Source organism: Heteronotia binoei, chromosome 17 (assembly GCF_032191835.1).
Source record: "Heteronotia binoei isolate CCM8104 ecotype False Entrance Well chromosome 17, APGP_CSIRO_Hbin_v1, whole genome shotgun sequence".
Taxonomy (NCBI): Eukaryota; Metazoa; Chordata; class Lepidosauria; order Squamata; family Gekkonidae; genus Heteronotia; species Heteronotia binoei.
Window position 1 is genome coordinate 14,258,769 of NC_083239.1, and position 22,587 is coordinate 14,281,355.

At 42.3% G+C, this 22,587-nt stretch overlaps 1 protein-coding gene across 1 annotated transcript; it reads right to left on the reverse strand.

Annotated features, from left to right (window-relative positions):
* Nucleotides 1-950: 950 nt before the first annotated feature.
* Nucleotides 951-14,354, reverse strand: TRAPPC3 (trafficking protein particle complex subunit 3). The gene is made up of 5 exons (XM_060258068.1): nt 14,115-14,354; nt 9,122-9,219; nt 8,772-8,871; nt 4,177-4,359; nt 951-3,224 (listed from the first exon to the last, which is right to left on the reverse strand). Exons 1-5 carry the CDS (start codon nt 14,157-14,159, stop codon nt 3,105-3,107), a joined length of 546 nt encoding a protein of 181 aa, XP_060114051.1. The 5' UTR covers nt 14,160-14,354; the 3' UTR covers nt 951-3,104.
* Nucleotides 14,355-22,587: the final 8,233 nt, after the last annotated feature.

A 22,587-nucleotide genomic window follows, 5' to 3' on the forward strand; every position in this document is an offset into this window, starting at 1 on the left:
CCCATGCACAATTACAGAAACTGGATCATGCATCAATGTGTAGCAGGTGGGTACACTTAAGGAGGTACACTTACCCAAGCTTTGGATACCTACCAGAAAGTAGTACCTCTGGTCAGGACTTGAGAGAGCCAGCATCTGACTGTTTATATGCCTGTAGAGGTACACTTGAGAAGACTCAAACTGAAGCTATATTTGGTTAGTCTGCATGCTAACATCAGGCTATGTATATATCGTCTTGAATGGCTACATTCATATCTCAGAATGCCAATGAGAACCTAGTTAAAGGATAAACCAGAGCTGATCCTGGACACTTCTGTAAGGTGCTGATTGGGGTGCAGAGCCTCAACACTCTCCATAGTTCCCAATACATACACTGTTCCAAAGAAAAGCCAGGCCACAGGGAATCTTTTGGATGAGTCTACTGTATACCAGATTATACAAGGCATGCAAAAACCTGGAGCATTGCTGGCATCACCACAATCTCACTGTGCACTATTATGCAACGTTAATCTGTCAGTACACATGGTGAGCAGTCTATCAGCTCAGTGGTGGTAGTCACTCTTTGCTCTGCTTAAGACTTTTCCCTCCACAGTGTGCATAAATTGCCATCAACCCCAGTTATGGCAACCCCAGTAACAGGCATTCAAGGCAAGGGAGAAGCACAGGTGGTTTGCCATTGCCTTCCTCTACAGAGTCGTCCTCGATGGTCTCCCTTCCAAGTACCAACCCTGCTTAGTTTCCAAGAGCTGATGAGATCAGGCTATATCCTGCTGCCTTTCCTCCCTCCCTTCCTTCACAGTACAGGGTATCAAATGTTCCTGAATGTGTTGTGTGGTCTCAGCAGCCCAGACCACAAGAGCCAAAACATTTTGTTGTTTTCCTGGGTTAGGTACACCCACCATGCACCCTCCCCAAGACCCTGCCATAGTCCATGCTCCTCAGCAAGACAATTAAGAAGATAGTTATAATTTATTTTAATGCAATAGTTCTTTTAAAATGTTGCCTTCAAAAGCTTTACAAATGGAAATGGAAAATGCATGAATAACCCCTCACATAACAAAAATGTTTCAATTATATACATCCAATACCCATTCACCCACCAGGTGTCACTCACGGCAACAGTTCTCAAGTAAGATTCAAAACATCACAAAAGGAATCAGGACAGGATGTTATTTTAATGAGTGTTGGATCTTTCCTCTCACTTGTAGGAATGCCTCTAGAAACCAGAAATGTTGGCTTTTCATTGAGCAGATACAGGATTACAGGGCGAGGCAACAGTTCACATTTATCTAAAAAAAACCATCCTATTTCACCACTTCTCTAGTAACTCATATGACAAAAGCCAGTCCAGGTCAGAAGAGCAGAATCTGCTCCTCCCAACACTTATGGCCAGATTCTACTGGGACACATCTATGGGAAATGAGCAAGGAACTATCATCAACATGGGATATCAGGCTGTTTTGAAAACACTTCACTACTCCACTGAAACATCAGTCCATGTCCCATTCTCACACATCCTGTCTAAGTTGCTTTGTTCTTTCGCAAAGCAAAAATTAATCTGAATCACCTTCACTGAGACTCACTTGCCGTAAAATCACCGCTAAAGACCTGCAATGTCTAACAAGAGGCTTGATGGGTATTTGTGTAAATCCTGCAATCCATTCTCCATATCTCTGATTAACCACTCTCACAATTTTATACTGTGCGCTACAGACTAAAAATGCCAGTTTCTGCTGGTCATATTTTGGGACTCCAGACAGGAACCAGGATCATGGCGCACACTGTGCTTCACCAAGGAAGGTAGGCATTCCCACTTTAATTTAAAAGTTCTCTTATAGCCAAACATAACTGCTGCATTAAGTAGAAAAATGGCAAAGATCTTGCCTGAAGAGAATTGTAGGCTCTCATGATGCACAGAGAATGATCTCCTTGGTAAACACAATTTCATTCTCTAATGTCATTCACTAGTGAAATTCATGTTGATTTTCCCTGCCCAAAACAAATCTTAAGTGCTCTGTACCAACCCTGCATGCAAGCATTTGCATACAGCCTCATGTGACTCAATCAGATCAAGAGCTTCTTTCCATAATATTCTGAAAGAGAACTCTGGCCTCCAAACTGCTGCTCCACCCCCACCCCCCAAGACAAGCTCTCCACTGAAAAGCCAAACACAACCATTCAGAATAAATGGCTGGTCATTCAAGAAGAAAACGTGTTTTAACTATTTAGTCAATTAGTTATACAAATCATGCCTGCTCTGAGCTTTAAAAATCTGCCTCCTGAATTTATCTGCTCAGATGATTATGCTTTTAAAGACATTTCCAACATCATTTGAAAAGCAAAACTGCAAACTAAGAAAGCATGCTGTTGCCAAATCTCCTTGAGGGTCTCTAGCAGATTAGAGAAGATGGGCTGAAAACAACAGAGCACTCAAGCACTATTTTGTTCAGCACTGGAGAATGTCCACAGAAAGATCATTCACACAAGAATGCCACTTCACTCTTTTGCCCGAATACAGGCCTCTTACTTTGTTTTGGTGTTGGAAACAAAGGATATATATAAACTAAAACAATTTTTCTTCCCTACATAGCACAACTAAAGAAGCAGCATGAGTTCCACTAGCAACTCCAGCTTATTTCAAATTATAGACTGCTCTCCTTGTAATCTAGAAATGGCTTCCTGCTTCCCATAGACGTATGTGCATTCTGCCCACACACGTATGGGCAGAAAGAGGGTGGTGGTGAGAATGTACTGATTAGCTTCTTCTGCAACAAAATTAGTATCTTTAATTGGTATATGAGGATCAAAATGATAAGGTTTTAACAGTCCTGTCTATTGGTGTGGAGCCAACACATAGAAGCTACAAATGGGTACTCATTTTCTCCAAGGAGTACAAAAAATATCTTGTAGGCTATGAAGGCCTTTGATACAAATCTGGTGGAAATAAAACAGAACAAGTCAAACAGTTGCTTCCTAAGGAAATAATGTAGAACATCTTAATGAACCAAACTGGGCATCTGAATGTAACAGAAGGCATGATGTGCCTACAAATCCCAGGTGGGTGGCTCATCCCCTCCAGTTCAACAGGGAGGCTGCCCTTGGACTCACTCCTCTCCTGCAGGGAGATTGTCTTCAATCCGCCTGATAAATTTCATTCTGATTTCCGTGACTCCATCTCCTTTCAATGTGTCTTGGACAAATTTGACATCAACAGCCATCTGAACCTGTGGTATAAAAAGAAACAGAACCCCATGCTTTTGAGACACAACTAGAACACCCCACAATACTGCCTACCTAGCACAACTGGAAGCTCCACTGAAGATGGAGGACAAGGGAAATCCTTCTGTATTATTGTACAAAAGGGTTGCTGGTTACCCCCTCTCTTTACCACCCTTGCCATTTGCCATTCAAGTAGTACAGAACAGGAAGTGTTAATGGATTTTTCACAACTACAGGAACACTCTGCCCATTCCCAATTAACCGTAGTCCCAGCACAATAGTGTTACTTCTGCCAAGCAAGTATGGCCAGACATGAACAGAACTGAAGGAAACACAAATGAACACCCTCCCTCTCATCCTCTGCTGCACACTTCCATTCTAGAAAAATTTAGAGCAGACACTGCCCTTTCCAGAAAAACGTAGACATCAGCTGCAAAAACCTTGCATAAAAACACAAGAGCTGAGTGTGTGCTTTTTTGCAAGCACAGAACATGGTGGCCATTACCAGCCTGAGGAATCTTGGCTGTCATTAAAACTAATTAAAAAATAGAGCAGACCAGAATATGTGAAGAAACTGTTCAGTGAATTCTAGAGGACTAACTTCAAGTGAGCATGTGTCTGCTGATCAAGGAACAATGTTCTCGTGATCTACTCCTCAATTGGCTTTTATGGATGACCATTCTAACCCTGATCATTGTACCCTCCCTCCCTACTTACTTTCTTAGACACCATTCCATTCATTTTAAAAAACCAATCGAAATTCTTTGAACACCTGAATGCTGAAAAGAGATGAAGTCTCCCAAACCGGATCATATACATAAGTGATGTTAATGGTGTGGATGTTTCGATAGGATATAGAAGACTTGCATGAACTGCTACTTCATTCACTCCAACATGTCCTTCCTCACACAGAAAGAGCTACAGCTGCTGCTTCCTCCACCATCTCCCCCTCCTCACCATTTCCAGGGCTCCCCGCAGCACTCCACACAAGAGGTTAGAATAAATAAGAGATGAGTGGTTATCAGGCAGCTCCACAAAGTCCACTAGAGGATTGTTTTCAAGGATGAGGGAGAACTCATCACCTGCCGGGCTCCAGTTTGTGATGCTTGGGGTGATGCCCAAGTACATTTTAAAGGCTACCTGTCAAACAAGAAAAATATGAGGCAAGGAATGGACTCTGGAAGTGCCATGTTAAAAGTACTGCTGCCCAGTGAACCACCAAATGACCACCATAAGAAGCTTAGCAGTGACTATCCTAATTGAAAACTTTTGTTTAAAACAATTTTATTTAGTAACATATGGTAACAATATCTATTTCTTGCATCGTTAATAACTTCTTTTTATCTATCCCATATATTACTTTCTAGCCACTCCTCCCCTTGTTACTTGACCCCCGCCGGTGTTATTTGCTTAAAATACTAACATTTAAAGTTATCCTTAACTAATAAAAACAAAGATTAATATTCTTCTTCCTTCTAAGACTTAATCATTATCAAAAATTGTCCAATGTCCTTTTATTTTCCACTCTTTTTCTACATATCTTCTAAACTTTTTCCACTCCATCTTAAAAACTTCTAAGTCATAGTCTCTTAAAATTCTTGTTAATTTGTCCATTTCACTCCATGGCATAACTTTTACAATCCAATCCCATTTTTCTGGTATTTTTTCTTGTTCCACAACTGTGCATACAGTGTCCTAGCACCTGAAAGCAAGTACCAGATTAGTTCTATCTTCTTTTGGAAATTTTTCCATTTGTAATCCCAACAGAAAAGTCTCTGCAATTTTCTTAAATTCGTATCCCAAGATCCTAGAAATTTCTTGTTGAATCATCTGCCAATACTTTTTTGCTCTTTCACAAGTTTACCACATATGGTAGAAAGAACCTTCATGTTTTTTACATTTCCAACATCTGGCATCTTATTGTTCATCTTTGCCAACTTTTTAGGAGTCATATACCATCTGTACATCATTTTAAAACAGTTCTCTTTAATACTATGACACGTCGAAAGATTGATAGAATTCTTCCACAAATATTCCCAAGTTTCCATCTGTATTTCTTTATTTACATTAATTGCCCACTTAACCATTTGAGATTTCACTACTTCATCTTCCTTAGACCATTTTAAAAGTAATTTATATAATTTTGAAATTAATTTTTCATTGTCTCCAAGCAGAACTTTTTCCATTTCTGTTTGCTCTCTTCTTATTCCTTCAGTTTTAATATCATTTTCCACCAAGCTCTTTATTTGTTGCATTTGGAACCAATCATATTTATTATTCAACTCTTCAGCAGTTTTCAGTTCTATTTTGCCACTTTGTATTTTTAGTAGTTGATTGTATGACAACCACTTTTCTTCACCCGTCTCAGCTGTTATTTTTATTACTTCTGCTGGCACTATCCATAACGGTTTTCTCTCATCCCCATACTTCTTATATTTCATCCAAGTATTTAGCAAATTATTTCTTATATAATGGGGGGAGAAAAAACCATCCATCTTTTTTTCCCCATAGTACATATAAGCGTGCCAGCCAAATTTATTTCCATGACCTTCCAATGCTAAAAGTTTTTTGTTTAACAGCGTCACCCATTCTTTTATCCACACTAGACAAACTGCTTCATGATATAATTTTAAATCTGGTAATTGGAATCCTCCTCTCTCTTTTGCATCTATTAAGATTTTCATTTTGATCCTTGGTTTCTTCCCAGCCCACACAAACTCTGAAATTTTCCTTTGCCATTTATTAAATTGTTTACTGTCTTTCACAATCGGAATAGTTTGAAACAAATACATTATTCTTGGCAAAATATTCATCTTAATTGCAGCTATTCTGGCAAGCAATGAGAAATTAAGTTTATTCCATTTTATCATATCTTCATCCATTTTACACCATAGCTTCTTATAATTGTTTTTAAACAAGTCAATATTCTTCATTGTTATCGCCACACCCAAATATTTTACCTTAGAGGTAACTTCACATCCTGTTATCTTCTGCAGTTCCTTTTGTTTGCTTACTTGCATATTTTTACATAGAAGTTTTGATTTTCTTTATTAATACACAATCCTGCCAATTCCCCATATTCTTGTATTTTAGCTAACAACAAAGGTGTGACTTGTATGGGATTTTCATTTATAAACATTATATCATCTGCAAATGCTCTATATTTGTAAGTAAATCCTTTTACTTTTAATCCTTCTATTTCTTTATCTTCTTGGATTTGCATCAGTAAGATTTCAAGAGTCATTATAACAACAGTGGGGAAAGCGGACAGCCTTGTCTTGTACCTTTGCTAATTATCATGTCTTCTGTAAGATCTGCATTTATACATAACCTTGCACGTTGTTCAGTATATATTGCTTTTATCATCCTTATAAAGTTTTCCCCCCAACTCCATTTTCTCCATTACTGCAAACATAAAATCCCAATTTAAATTATAAAATGCTTTCTCTGCATCTGCAAAGAATAATGCTACTTCCTTTTCTGGACGTCTTTCATAATATTCTACAATATTTACAACAGTTCTAATATTGTCTCTTATTTGCCTTTTGGGGAGAAACCCCGCTTGATCTTCCTTTATAAAATTTATCAAATATTGTTTAAGCCGTTCTGCCAAGTTTCTTGTATATATTTTATAGTCATTATTTAATAGTGAGATTGGTCTATAATTTTCTACATTCGTGACACGAAATAATAGCTTCCTTCCATGTATTTGGTATTTTCCCTTTTATTCTTATCATGTTCATCAATTTCTGAAGTTTCGGAATTAACTCCTCTTTGAAGGTTTTAAAAAATTTAGTTGTATATCCATCTGGCCCAGGTCCTTTTCCATTGCATTAATTGCTGCTTCAATTTCTATTTTTTCAATTGGATCATTCAAGACTTTCCCCATATTTTCTGTTAAGGGTGCTATTTTAATCTTTTGTAAATAGTCTTCCATCTTTTCTTTCTTTATTTTAACACCCTTAAATAATTTGGCATAATACTTAAAAAATTCTCTTTTTATTCCTAATTGAAAACTTTTGATGCAAACCACTATCATCATCAAGGGTCCTCAACATGGTGCTTGCCAAGTGTTTTTAGAAAGTGGGCAAGGCTTCTTCCTAGCAGGGCTTTTGATTGGCTATACAGATTTTCAGAAACATTACTTCTGCAGCACCTATCACCGCAGCATAAAGATCTTCACTGCATGACTGAATTTAAACTGTGCATATGCAATAAAATATTTTTAAACAGAATGTTTCTTTTAAAAGGCATCCTGTTAAACGGAGCTTCTGCCTGTAATGATGAAACTCACTATTAGGGTTATGCATAACCTCACTCCCTGACATTTGACGGTTGGCTCAACCTCCGATGGCAAGCATTTTGTGGCTGGTCTTGCCTCCTGCAGCAGCCATTTTGTTGTTCTGTCCACCCCTACCCCATGTCAGAATTCCAAAGGTGCCTGCACACAAAAAGGTTGGGGAACCCTGGCTTACATCATTCAGATGGAAAATGACGGACCCATCTTATAAGAAGCAGGTTTTCTACAACAGACAGTGATGTCTCATCTTGAAAATGGTTCTGAAACAATTGAGTCATGTGCTGTATCACTGCAAACAATTTTGATTTATCTTGGTTGCCACTTTAATAGGTTAACAGAAAATATCTGATGCAAGCTGGCTTGACAATTTCTAGAAATTAAACTTAGTTGCGCCACAACTCATTTTATGTTGCTAAAAAACCAGAAGTCACAGTTACATATTACATGGAACTGTGAGTAAGCCGATCAAGCTGCGAGAAGCTGATGTGTATCAATAGAGTTGGACAAGTCCATAGTTGGTCAGGATTATGAACGTGTCTCTGAGGTCAAATGTCCTGCTCTATCCACCAGGCTAATATGCCCAAATTCCATGCCTCTCCAATTTTTTGCTTCGAAGAAGGCGCACTGCTTTTTCCATGTACTAACTGGAAAAGCCTGCATCCAGACTAGTAAGATAGACCCAACTGGGGTCAATGCAAAAACTACCTTCCTTTTAGGCTGGATGCTATACTTATTGTTACCTAACTCCACAGGCATCATACAGACACATATGGAGTAAGAGTTATTTTCACATACTTCCCTAGCGGCAGTTCCCAGCTATAAAATCCAATTTCAAACGCAGTTTTATGGCTTTGTATGAGAAGTTCAGTTAGGTAAGCTTAAAGGGACACGGGAAATAAGGGAAATTGCCTTGGTATATGTGTGCTGTCATTAGCCCTCACATCAGACTTTTTCTGAACTCTGAAGCACTCTAGGGCTTGTCAATAGAAAGTGCTAATACTGGCACATAAAATTAATTAAGCACACAATGCATGCTTCTGGACTGCACACATTCAACAAAGATTTTCTAGTGTTCTTTATATTGTTCTACATACAGCAGGAAACACTGCCTAGCATAATGCCTGGCAGCAGGAACTAAATTTTAACTACATGGCCAAAATTTCTTTATTAGACATTCACAGTAGAAATCACAGACATATTTAACAGTGGAACATATTAGGCACAATGGAACATAATCAAGGCCAGCTGTTACCTTTGCGATGACATCTGCAGTTTCTCGGAAGTCGTGGCATCTCCCCACATTGGATCGGGCCAGGAAGTCTTCTATGAGTCGAACACCTATGTTGTAACCCCTGCCAAGACAGCCAAACAGCAGCAAGCAATATAACCCAACAGCACAAGAAATCTCAGCCTTGAGGAAGAATATTCTAAATATTGTTGGGTGGGAGGGGAGAGAATGCTCATGCCATTTGCGTTATCTCTCTTTTATTAAAAAGAATACAGAATTATGGAATTAACAGTCCCCACTAAGTGTCCAGCAGAAAGGGAATCCCCCCCCCGACCCCAGCCAGATTAGTGCTTGCCAACATCTTGTTCCCTTACATTTTATCGAGCTGCTTGTTGACGTCTTCGTCATTCTCGTAGTCTTTACAGAGCTGAGTGACCAACGCCCCATAAGTCAGCGTGAAGAGCTCCGAGCTCTAGATAAATTAAAAATGCATTTAGCGTTGGCCAGACACGGAAAGTCTGCAAATGCATAAGGGACTATTATCCCGCGGGACTAGTATGGGTTGGCCTGAAGGAGAAAGGGGCAAAAAAGCTTCTGCCTGAAAAGGAACATGCTGGGCAGCAAATTCTGCAGGTACCTCTCAGCTCCACACTTTAAAGAGGGAGGGGGGGGGGACAACATTTAGCTCATTCAGAAAAAGAAAGATGTCAAACCATTCTACACACGGGTGTCAGCTGACTACTACAGAAAGGAAAGGCTACTTCAATGGATAGGTAGCTTCCAATTCCCTTCCTCCTCCTAAGGGCCTCAAGCCCCAACTTGGACAAAGCAGCCACCTACAGACTACTTAACCCATTAAAGCCTGTTCTGTTCATTGTATTGTTGGTTCATCACCTGCTCCTATATCAAAACCAAGCTGGTCTAGTTAAGAGTTGGAGTAGCCTTCTTATTCTTTTTTGAACTAGTTGCTTTATATTGCAAAAAAAAAAAAAAAATACTTATATTCCAGGCAACATGAACTTGATTTTAACTGATGAAAGTGAAGGCACCTCCCCCCGTTTATCCCGGCTATAGCTTTTCAGTTTGTCACATCTCTCAACTACTTCACATTCCACTCATGGCTGGCTACACTAGAAACAAACTGGAAACTATTTTTCATGAACTCCAGCAATAAAAACTATTCCTTATAACAGAGGTGGCTCACCTATGGCAGACATTACTTCTGAATAGGCCCCAAATGGGCTCATGGGTCAGGGGGTTTGACCGAGTGTGCTCTATGGTCCTCTCGCCTCACTCCATACATTCTGCTTGCCGTTTCATCTGGGAGGACTAGGAGCCATAATGTTTTAGAACCATAATGGCATTCTCTTATTCTCTTGATCTTGTCTCATCACTTGCCAAAGGATAGCCTCTTCTACCTTGAAAAAAACTGCTCTAAAAATAAGAACCTAAGCAGAGCCCTGTGCTGGATCAGACCAGTGGCCTATCTAATGCAGCATCCAATTTCACACAGCAATTAACAGGACACAGAAGCCAAAGCCCTCTCCTGATACTGCCTCCTAGTGCTGGATTTCAGAGATGTGCCACTTGTGAATACAGAGGTCCCCTTTAGTCACCATGGCTAGTAGCCATTGGTGGCCTGCCTTCCCCACCCCCAGAATATCTCTAGTCTCATTTTAAAGTCATCCATGCTTGTGGCCATCACTATGTCCAGTAGCTGTGAATTCTACAATTCAATTATTTGTGTAAAGAAGTACTTCCTTTTGTCCCACCTGAACCTATTGCCCATCAGCTTGGGGTGCAAGTACTAGTGTTATGGGAAAGGAAGAAAGAGTACTCCTTATCCATGCATAATTTTATAATCCTCTATTATGTCCTTCCTTTAGTCGTCATCTTTTGGAACCGAAAAGGGTAGACTATCCATCCTTCATAGGTTATCCGTAAGAGTACACTGTTCCTCCCTTTGGAGAGAGTTTGTGACAGCAATGTTTCTTTGGTATCAGGATAGGCATGCACCGGATCTGCCCATATCATCAAAGGGGAAGGAGCTGCTATGCCTCCATCACATTTTCCACATCTGGAACTGCTGAATTATTATTACTATTTTGCCATCAAGTTGCAGCTGACATATGGAGACCCTGTAGGGTTTTCAAGGCAAGACACAGTTCAAAGGTGGTTTGCCATTGCCTGACTATGTGTAGTACCTCCGATTTTCCTTGGCAGTCTCTCATCCAAATACTGACTAGGGCTGCTTAGCATCCGAGATCTGAAAAGACTGGGCTAGCCTGAAATATACTATCAAATTAAACCAGCAGTTCTAAGGAAGGTTGTTAAACCCATGCCCTTCTGTTAAAGATTGAAACTTATCAAAATGTAAATGTATCTGAAATAAATATCAACTATATAAAATGAGCAGGGCTCTGCTCAAGTTTCTATTCAGATTTCGTGTATACAGCAGAAATAGCTTGTCTCAGATTAAGAATCCTATCACCTACCATGAGATGCATAGATGCAGAAGGTGAAATGAATGGCAAATACCAATACTAGAGAATGAAAGCAGCAGGCAAGCAGAAAGGGGAGGGAGGAAAAAGACAAACATGAGAATTTAGTGAGACAACAAAGATCATACCACATTCTCACATGCTCCTTCCTACAAAGCCAAACTGCAGGAAAAAAAATGTCTGCATCAAGGTTTTTTAGCTGTTGTAAAGGATCCCAGCATGCTGTTCACACCCAGCAGCAAGCGATCAGGTCAACTACCAGCTGATCTCTTAGAAAGCTAAAAGATTCTACTTTTGTTCAGTTTTAGAAAGAGAAAAGAAACAGACTATCTGCAGCCCAAAGGCTGGAATCAGATGGGTTAAGTAGCTTGACAAGCAATGTCAAAAGACACCTTTGGCCCTAGCTAGTCCAAGTATTGGGGGGAAAGTCAATAGGCAGACATACCCACATACACAGAAAAGGTTTCATTGGTTACTAACTGAAGAATCACGGCGTTTCAGCAACTCTTCAGTAAGTCAGTTGAACAGAACGGCATATGAAGGAAGGGATATTGGTTAATATTAGTGCAAAATGCAGCTGCAAAATGCTTTCAGTTCCCGGGTTTTCCCTATCATTAGCTATTAAGAGAGAGAAAATAAATTTATGCACAATTTCACTGTTCTAGATCAAAGCTATTGCTTAATTATCTCCTAAGTTACAAAAAGAAGATGATAGGTAGCTAATTAACTTTTGAACCAAATGAGCAGAAGCCTCTTCCAAGCATCTCTGTTGGAAGAGAATACCTAAAGTGTATAAAGCATTCACGCCAGTTGGGTATTATACTTCATATCCTCCCCGCATATGAGCAAAGCTTTCCCTGTATGCTAGCCTCACCTTCTAGCCACTAGTAACCCTCACCCATTACTGGGGGGAGGGAGGAACCAAAGCATGGATACTTAAGACGTTTCACACACATCCCTATTAATGCATGACCCCAGCACGTGATAGAAGGCAGCAAGCCTGTAGTGATGTTAGCATACTACATCTTTGCAGGACTAGCCTGATGAAAACAAAGCTGAATACAGAAGGAAGGGAGATAATATGAAAACCTTTTTCTGGGTCTGCTGTCTATGCTCAACTACTCTGCTTTACTTACACTGTACTGGTAATACAGAACTAGGTTAGACTCAAGATGTATAAATACAATACATAAGATGAGATGCACACATAGATTGTGGTCCCTAATACAAAGTATTTTTATGAAACTAATAAAGTACCCCTGCAAAAACTACTTACTACCAAGCCGCAAATCAGTCTGTGGCACTCACTAATATGTATCCTGTTACAGTTACTCATGACATCTGCTCCACAATCAAGTCAGACAGCACTAAAAATTGGCATTAATTCCGGAGACTTTGTTGCAACAAAAATGAACAGGAATCTAGATGGCACCTTAAGGACTGAATAAGCTACTGAGCCATAATGTTATCCCAGGGATTCTTAACATGATTGCAAAGACGTGGTCACAAAGACAATCTATAAAGCTTCAAAGACATTCAGAGTTTTGGGGTATGAATAAGGGGGCATCCAAGATTCTAGGCAGCCCCATCTCCCCACCTGTAATGGCTTCTGACAGCCTCTAGAAGAGAGTTGCTTTATACTGCTCACTGAGCGGGCATTTGATGATAATGCTGCATAGTAGGTGGCTGGGAGTGAGTGACTTAAAATAAGTCACTGTTTAACACTGGCCCAAACTTTCTGAGGTCTAGAAAAAAGACTGCCAACCTGCATGTGGTATCTGGACATCTCCCATAATGACAACTGATTCCCAGTCTACAGGATATACTCTACAGGCTTTGGAGTGTGGGACCACAGAACATTCTACCCAATGAAGTTCCTCCCCTCCTCAGGATCCACCTCTACATTTCCAGGAAGTTTCCCAGCTTGGAGTCAGCAACCCCAGCTATCTCCAATGGCACCTGAAAAGAATCGGGGGGGGGGGGGGGGTACCCCGACGGCTACCCAACCCAGACATTCCCATATAACCCAGAACTCCCTCCAGCTCCTCCTTTTCAATGTACCCCACCACCTGACAAGTCCCACTCCTCAGTTTGTCCCTCTCTCATCCCACCAAGCCTCACCTACTCCGTCTGGCCCCTCCGGCCTCCACCCTAGGGTTGCCAAGTCCAATTTAAGAAATACCTGGGAACTTTGGGGGTGGAGCCAGGAGACTTTGGGGGTAGAGCCAGGAGACATTAGGGGTGGAGCCAGGAACAAGGGTGTGACAAGCATAATTGAACTCCAAAGGGAGTTCTGGTCATCACATTTAAAGGAACAGCACACCTTTTCAATGCCTTCCTTCCATAGGAAATCATGAAGGATAGGGGCACCTTCTTTTGGGGCTCATAGAATTGGACCCCCTGGTCCAATCTTTTTGAAATTTGGAGGGTATTTTGGGGAGAGGTACTAGATGCTGTACTGAAAATTTGGTGCCTCTACCTCAAAAAACAGCCCCCCCCCAGAGCCCCAGATACCTGCGGATCAATTCTCCATGATTGTCTATGGGAGTAAATCTCCATAGGGAATAACAGAGTTCCCAGCAGACATTTCCCTCCCCTCCCCCCGCTTTCTGACGACCCTGAAGCGGAGGGAGGGCCTCCAAACCGGGGGGATCTCCTGCCCCCACCTGGGGATTGGCAACCTTGCCCCATCCGCTCCCTCCAACCGCCACTCAAAAGCCCCGCCCCGCCCCCCAAGTCGACCTAATACTTTCTTTATGGCTTAATCCCCTTCCAGGAGCCACCACCATTCATGCTGCCTCCTGCCCTCGACCCCTCCGGGGAGCTACTCCCGCCGCATCCCTCTATACTCCTCGACCACCGTTACCATTTTCTTGCTCTCGACGCCCCCGCGACTGCCCTGCCGCGCCATCCTGCCGGCTGCGCCGTCGACTGCCTCCTCAGCCTGGCGATACCGGAAGAAGCCCCTGCGTGTGGACCTTAAAAACCTCGGACGAGCAGGAGGCCCTGCTCGGCTGCAGTTCCGCCTTCTCTCAGAACGCAGGCACTACAGCTCCCAGGATGCACCGCGCAGAGCAGGTAAGCCGCCGAGCACGCCGGGAACAAGAAGCCGCTACAGCGTTCCTCACAAGCCGAGCCGAACAAAAAGTGGAATGCCTCGAGAGACTCCCAGCTTGAACTTCCGCTTAAGTCACCATTTGCCCGAATGCTCCGTGTCGCTCTATTTTTCTGCATCTCTGTGGTGAAATCTCCACTATTTTTTCTCGCGCGTAGTTAATGTGCAAAAATTCGGGGTTTTGTTAGGCGAACAAGGGCATCTTCCCTGCTCTTCTCTCCCCGCCCGCCTCTCTTTCCTCAGAAGGGTCAGACCTGGTCAGAACGTGCCTTGAAATTACCAGAAATCATCTGCGACTTGACGGCACCTTCCCCACCCCCAAAAAACCTGGGGGTTTCTGTATGGGCGCTACGTTGTTGTTGAATTACAATTTCCAGCATCCTCTTCTGACCGCTCAAGGCTGAGGCTCAAATAGAATTCACATGATACTTTCAGTTCTGCATTGGATGGTTTCGAAGGGAAGCACATGCGGAAAGAATTAGGACAGGGAACCCTGTTTGGTGCTTTTTATTACTTAGATTGCTGTTGCCCCTCAAATGGCAGGTCTCTATGACAAACGCCTTTTAAGACTTCAACTCCCAGCATGCCGTGTAATGTAGCAGTGTGACTTGGGTCCAGAGGTGGGTGCTGTTTCCCAAGAAAACGTGTGAAGGGGAGAAACCAGAAACAGGTTCTCGAGTGCTTCACACATGCTGAATGAAGCACTTTAATTCTAGTCTCAATACACCTTAGCAATCGTTTGCCAAGTGCGTTTTGCGATTTCACACAGTGAAATCCAGTGGCAAAGTGGACTGAAGGTTGTTCATTATTCATTGTGTGTGAAAGTACTATGTTTGAAACAATGAGGAAAGTGTGATATAAGAGGCATGCAGTTAATTGTTAGAAGTTGCTGCCTAACCCCTCATAAGTGTCCATCCACATGCTAAAAAACAAACCAACCTTTGCAGGAGAAGAATAATGTATTCAATTATCACCTGGTGTCTAATTTGATCTTCCACAACAAGACAATAGAGAGAGCAGTGATACAACTTCAGATCTACCTGGATGTTTTAGCAGCTGTAGACCCCTTTCCTTTTGGTTTCAAGCTAGGCTATGGAAAGGAGAAGGTGTTGGTGGCTTTTATCTATCACCTCCATTTTAATACAGGCAACAGCTGCCCCTGTCTTACTCTTACTGGATCTATCAACATTCAACACTGCAGGTAATGCCAGCTCTTTGAGGCATTTGGAGGCAGATGTAGGGATTAAGGATTCTGTTTTGGATTGGTTTAAATAATTCTTTACTACAGGATTGTGGTTGGAGACCAATGTGAAATTGGTCTTCTGGTGTTCTTCAGGGCTCATTGTGTACAGTTCTGGATACCACACCTGAAAAAAGATATAGCATTGGAAAAGATGCAGAAAACAGCAACTAAAGTGATTAAGAGGGTAGAATGCTTTCCCCATGAAGAAAGGTTAAAGAGGTTAGAGCTCTTTGGCTTGGAGAAATGATGACTGAGGGGGGTCCCTCATCTCATACAGGCTTACATATCATCTTGCTGCTCCCTTCAGTTTTGACCCGAGGTCATCCACTCAGCTGAACTCGTCAGAGAACGTGTTCCCCCAATGGTCAAAGGTGATGGAAAGCTGAAGTCAGAGGGGCAGATAAAGGGACGGAGATAGGTTGCCAACTCCAGCTTAGGAAATTCCTGGAGATTTAAGGGGCTGGGCCTGGAGAGGGCAGGGGTGGGACCTCAGAGAGGTACAATGCCATAGTCTCCAAACCAACAATTTCCTCTTGGGAACACTGTTGCAAATCTCCAGGTGAGGGCTGGAGATCACTCAGAATTACAACTGCTCTCCAGATGCCAGAGATCAGCTCACCTTGAGTGGGGGGGGCGGGAATGAATGCCTTCACTTGGGTGGGAAGACAGCAAGGGTGGTAGACACTTGCCTAGAGGCCTTGAGTGGTACCTTTCCATGTTGATGGGAAATTCCTGGAGATTCTGTGGTGGACTTTGAGGAGCGCATAGGAGTTAGGGCTTCAGAGTGAGGTCTACTGGACCCAGTCCTTGCTGTGGAAGCTGACTGACTGATTTCAGACCAGTCACAGACTTCCAGCCTAACCTGCCTCACAGGGTTGTTGTTCAGATCAAAGAGAGCAGAAGAGAATTATGAAAGCTGCTTTGGTTCCCCACTCTGCACTGTGAAGAAAGACAGCCTATGTAGAAGCTGCAGGGAGGGGGAAGGAGATGGAAAGCTGAAGTCAGAGGGGCAGATAAAGGGAAGGAGATAGGTTGCCAACTCCAGGTTAGGGAATTCCTGGATATTTAAGGGGTGAGGTTTGAGGAGGGGTGGAACCTCAGACAGGTACAATGCCATTTCCTCCTAGGGAACCACTGGAGATCATGCCGATTTACAACTGCTCTCTAGATAGCAGTGATAAGCTCCCCTTGAAGTGGGGGGAGGTTAATGCCTTCGCTTGGGTGGGTGGGAAGACAGCAAGGGTGGCAGGCACTTGCCCAGAGCCTCCTTCTAGAGCCCGTTGTATTTTTTTTTCCACAACGGGCCTTACTCCTAGTGTCTATATAAATGGGGAATATTTTGAGACGATCAGTGTGTTTAGGGTGCAAAGGTGTTTCATTGGATTACTAAATAACAGAGATACAGAATTCTTCAATTTGTTTTATACATTCCACAGCATGGCGTAGAGGTTAAGAGCAGCATTTTCTACTCTAGAGAACCAGGTTGATTCCCCAGTCTTTCACATGAAGGCTGCTATGTGATCTTGGGCCAGTCATTCCCATCGCCCTCTACCTCACAAGGTGTTTGTGGGGAGAGGAAGGGAAGATGATTGTAAGCTACTTTGAGACTGCTTGAGGTAGAGATTATAAATCTCACTCTTCTTGAGTGGTAGAAATGCCCAAACAGAGCTGTTGTTTCCTTTTGTGGTGTGAACACTGGAATCTTACAGGATTTTCCAGTATCTGTTTATTAATAAAGTCTACAAGTTGTGGAGATCAGAAGCACATATACGGGCACTACTATTGAGCAAGCAATACCATACCAGTTTCCCAACATTTTAGGAACACTTTCCAGCAACCACAAGTTCAATAGCAGAGCATTCGCTTGGTATGCAGAAGGTCTCAGGTTCAATCTCCAGTTTAAAAAGAACTGGCAGTAGGTGATATGAAAGGCCTGTGCCTGAGACCCTGGAGACCAGCTGCCAGTTTGAGTAGGCAGTGCTCTCTTTGATGGACCAAGAGTCTGATTCAGTATAAGGCAGCGTCATGTGTTCATGTGTACGGTAAACTCCACCGCCTTCCTTCATTCAGCCACATTCGAATTCCAAACACCCTTTTTCTCTTTCAGCCTCCTCCTAGGCCAAGTGTATGTGGTGTGATGTGACTCACATGCCAGTGGCTTGATACAGCCACCAGCCATTGCAGGTCAAATATATCATCTGTCACCCAAGGCCAGTCTATACAAACAATTAAAGTCAGGATGGGTTGTTTTGCATACCCAAAGAGCATGCTTACAACACCTCCTCGCAGTTTTCGAGGAAAACTATCACAAATAATTTTGACAGGTGGCGCATGCCATAATCTTCCATGACAGCCGTTTGGCATGAGTGGTTCTTAAAGATAGGAGAGGGGAAGCTGCCTCTATTAATAAGGCAGAGTGGTAAGAGGTTGCACATTCATCCCACTGTGATGATAACTCCACATGAGACCTATCATGCATGCTTCCGAGCAGGGAAACAGAAACTGGGATACCAGAATACATTAGAAGCAGCATGTTCTATAGCAAAATAATCTAATAAACCCAGATTTCTTAGAATAGAATAGGATTGTTGTCTGTTGCATCTTGCTTTTACTGCAATGTCTTTTACCTTTTGTGACCCACTTTCTGTACTGTTCCTGGTTTGTTATGCCTGAAACAAGAATGAAATCAGTGTTAATGCTTTTTATGGGGGCCACCCAGATTGACACAAAACAATGTGCAAGCTTTTGACCTCACCAGAGCTTCCCATTGGGCTGTATGTTGAAGTCCAAAAGTATACGCACAGGGATAGAAGGCAGATTTCTCCAACCGTGATCAGTCATACTTTATTTCCAGCTGCACTGTTTTCTTATTCCATAATCCTAGTCTTGTTGCATTGTTCATAGGCTGTTTTATGCTGTCTGATTCAGTTGATTTTATGTTTTGTAATCTGTCTTGAGTCTTCATTAGAAAAGCAGACTGTAAACAGAGTAAATAAATAGTAGGATTTTACAGTAATGGGCTGAATAGTACAGAGTCTATTTAGATCTTTGAAGCTATTGGAAGCTAAGCAGAGTTAGCCCTGGTTACACTTGGACAGGACACCAAATAAGAAATCTAAGGTTGTCACACAGAGGCAGGCAATGGCCAAACTACCTCTGGACAACTCTTGCCTTGAAAACCCTATTCAGTTGCTTTAAATCAGTTTGATGGCAAAGGCAGGGGCAGGGATTTTGTTTTTCCATTGCCAGAGTGTATATTGCCTGGTTTTGCTATTTTGCAATTTGTTTATACTGTTGTTAGCTACTTGGAGCACATGGAGAGAGGTGTGATAGAAGCTTTGAAATGAATACATCCAATTATCTCAAGGAATACCATGCAGTCACATCAGTATAGCATCTTGGATATCTGGCACAGTGTTATGTTTCATAGTGTTTCAGCAGCAGTGGACACCTGAGACAAATTGCTTTTTTGCCTTATCACAATTGCATCTTACCCTCTGATCAAAATGTTGATGGAAGTTGCCCCGATGCTATTGTTGCAAAATCCTTATTGGGTAGGGAAGGCTAAGACAAGGAGGGTTACTCACCCTGTTGATTCTGTGGCTGAGCAGGGGTTTGAACCCAGCGCTTCCTAGTCCTGACTCCCCAAGGCTGTTGTACATGAGTAGACACACTCTTCTGTGGTTTTTTACATCTGTGTTTTATGTGTATGCAAGATGATTGTTATAGATGGTAGTTTATTTGTGTGTGCGTGTTGTGATTTGAAATAATAAAAATAATACATTAATGTAAGTAGGAAGTTGCCCAAAAAGACCAACACAACCACTTTTCACTTTAGAAGGCGTAACTTTTCTCAAATCACCAGGCCCAGATGGCATACATCCTAGAGTTATGAAAGAACTCAAATGTGCCCTTAAAACATGCAATATATAAAATAAAACACGCTATATATTATTAAAATCTGCCTCCATTCCTAAGGACTAGAAGGTAGCTGTAAACCCCATCTTTTAAAAGGGTTCATTTATTTATTTGGATTATAGCAATGGCTTATCCTTTGCTCCCCAGAGGTGAGAGAAGAATTGGGGGGGGGGGGGGGAGGCGGAGAAGGAACATGAGGAGTGTTGCAACCAGCTTGTCACTCTGAACCTGTTTCTCTCTCAGGTACAGCAATGGCTCCTGGCAGATCCATCATTGATGCGCTTGCCTGGTACAGAAATGTTGATTTTTAACTTATAACTAGAATGTTTTAAGATTAATGTTGTTTTTAATACCTATTGTATAACTTATTGTATGAAATGCTGTTAGCCGCCCTGAGCCTGCTTCGGCGGGGAGGGCGGGATATAAATAAAATGTTATTATTATATTATTATTATTATTATTACTGCTGTGGAGACTCTCTGGGTATTGGGGTGTCTCTGCTCATGGGAAAGACCACCCCAGGCTGGAGGGCAGGTACCTTGGCAACAATAGTAAACCTTAAAAAAATAGTTTCCTTACAAGGGGAGAACACTGGAGACCTGCCCTGCCCAGTGATGCTGAATTATTTTCAGTTGTACAAATGCAACAGCTCAGAAGCAAATTATGACTGCCTACACAATTGCAGCATAGTGCTCCAGTATACTAGACGCTGTTTTCTGCCAATCAGAAACCTTTTACAGTTTCTGTCTAGAACTTCGAACTTCCAGCAGAAAATATTCAACAAATCATGGCTTGGGGGAGGCCTGCATGGACAGGCACCTTCTCATTCTCTTCCCTTGCACATTCTGAGCAGGGCACGGCATGTGCTCTAAAGATAGGGTGTCTGCCTCAAATAGCATCTCACAGCTGAGCTGTGACAGCTCTGTGCTAAACTGTGAATTGCATCCCAGCGAAGGGTTTGAATCCCAGAAGCTTAATGCAAGCACTTTCTGTTTATCATTGGCCTTAACCCAGAACATGTTAGAGCTTTCGCAAATTATCAGCAGCTTACCTCTGCCTCTCTGTACAGGCATGTTTCCTAGGCTTTGAAGAGTTGTTGAAGGCTTAATCCATCATTAATATGTCCAGAACTATTTGGAGATAAACAAGGAAGACATTCCTTCTTTATAATTTATGAGAATGATGGCACAGAGATTTTGTTTTTGAAGACATCACCATTGTGAACAAACCACCGTTAAGTCCACACATGTCACTTACCAGTATAACTTAAAATCCAATGAAAACTTCCAGGGATGGAGGTGGTTAGGTGGTTTTTTAAGCTTCTCATCATCCTGATCCACCAAATTGTTTTCCCTGGGCAGGAGAAAACTGATGGGGATAATGGCATCATCTGGAGAGGGAGGAGAAACATTACTGAGAAAACCCAGATGCACTTTGCTGTTGACTCCTGGCTTGTTGGATACAGAATTCACCCAAGATACAGCTAGCTTTATTTAAATAGTATATTTTTCTATTGTATTTTTTGTACAGCTGTGAGATAGTTTGGGCCTCATTAGGAAGAAAACCAGGGAATAAATACTCTTGAGTACAAATGCAGATCAAAATAGCATCAGTCAGTGCGGATTGTGGGTTAATTTCATTGGTGCAATCTTAGCACCTATCTCTCTGGGTCAGCTTACCTTCCTGCAATTTACTCTACCTTTCCTTTGATAGTATTTTAATTGTAAGCATAATTCAGAAAATATCATATGCTGTGAAGTAACTGTTGTAAGTACAAATAGTTCTCAGATTTTGTTATGGTGTACAAGATTTGTGCCCATACTGGTTTCTTCTAGCAACCTCGTTAGGACATATATTTATTTCTGTAGCAGTTGTTAGTTGCTGTCAGCTAGAAAAGGAAAGTGAGATTATGAAGACCTAGGAACAGGACTTGTGGAAATGTTGTAGGGGCTGAAATCTGGAATTCCATCCCCGCACCATACAACACTATCTACTCACAAGGTTGAAGTTTTCTTCTGCTCATGGAAGAAGTCGTCTTGTAGGAGTGCCAAGGGCACCTATGGATACACCCAAAGAGGTAAATCATAGTGGGCTGAATCTAACTAGTTCTTTGGCAGTTTTTTGATCATCCAAAAAAGCTATGCTGGTGATCATGGGACCATCTCAGACAAAAACCGTGTGGAACGGGAACTATAGTAAGGAAGGATATTGGGCAAGATAAAATGAAAAAGCTGGCTGGATCCAACACAGTGCCCGCCACAATTGTTGCTCTGAATTCACACACTACTGGCTTGCATGCAAGGAATATGTAACCAAAGCAAAGGAGGGCAGATTTCACTTGTACCATTGAACAATTGTTAGAAGAGAGAATATATAACTTTTCCAGGCCTGCATGACAAGCTCAGCTTCCAAAATTTATTTTTTTTCTGTGCATGGGAGTATTGAGATTCTTCTGGCACACTTTTGATGCCTAGCAAGCATACAGATAGCTTTGGCCCAAGTCCGAGAACACTGTGAATCCAAAGGCCTATAGCAGGGGTTCTCAAACTTTTTAAATAGGGGGCCAGTTCACTGTCCCTCAGACTGTTGGAGGGCCGGACTGCCGTTACTGTACAAGGCCGCGGGCCGTCAGTTCTCCGTCTTCTGCATCTCTCTCCCTTCCCCACACCACACACCCCAGCCTGGGAACTCACCTCACCTCGGTATCACCTCACACTCTGTCTCCTCCGCCTCAGCCCAGTGCCGGAAGTGTGCGTTGCTAACGCAAGTTTAGGTCGAACGTCACTTCCGGTCTGATTTTGCCATAACCTGGCGGGCCGCATAAACGTCCTCAGCGGGCCGTAGTTTGAGGACGCCTGGCCTATAGTAATAAGCATTGATAGTAAAGCATATCTGAATGGGGCGTGCAGAAGACCCTGCTTGTGCTTGGGGGCCTGCAGGGATGTTCTCCAAATACGTGTTTATCTAGCTGTGGAGAATGTCTGTTGATGGACCCTGGCTTTGCAATTGGGATGAAATCCAGATCATCCCTTCACTCTGGTAGAGAGCAAGTCGGGTTGGATT

Excerpts from the sequence above, each read along its gene's own strand:
- TRAPPC3 (XM_060258068.1), bottom strand. The coding sequence starts at position 14,159 with ATGGCGCGGCAGGGCAGTCGCGGGGGCGTCGAGAGCAAGAAAATG. Across the intron at positions 8,872-9,121 it reads AACAAGCAGCTCGATAAAAT|GGGTTACAACATAGGTGTTC; the intron begins GTAAGGGAACAA and ends CTGTCTTGGCAG. Across the intron at positions 3,225-4,176 it reads TGCGGGGAGCCCTGGAAATG|GTTCAGATGGCTGTTGATGT; the intron begins GTGAGGAGGGGG and ends TTTATACCACAG.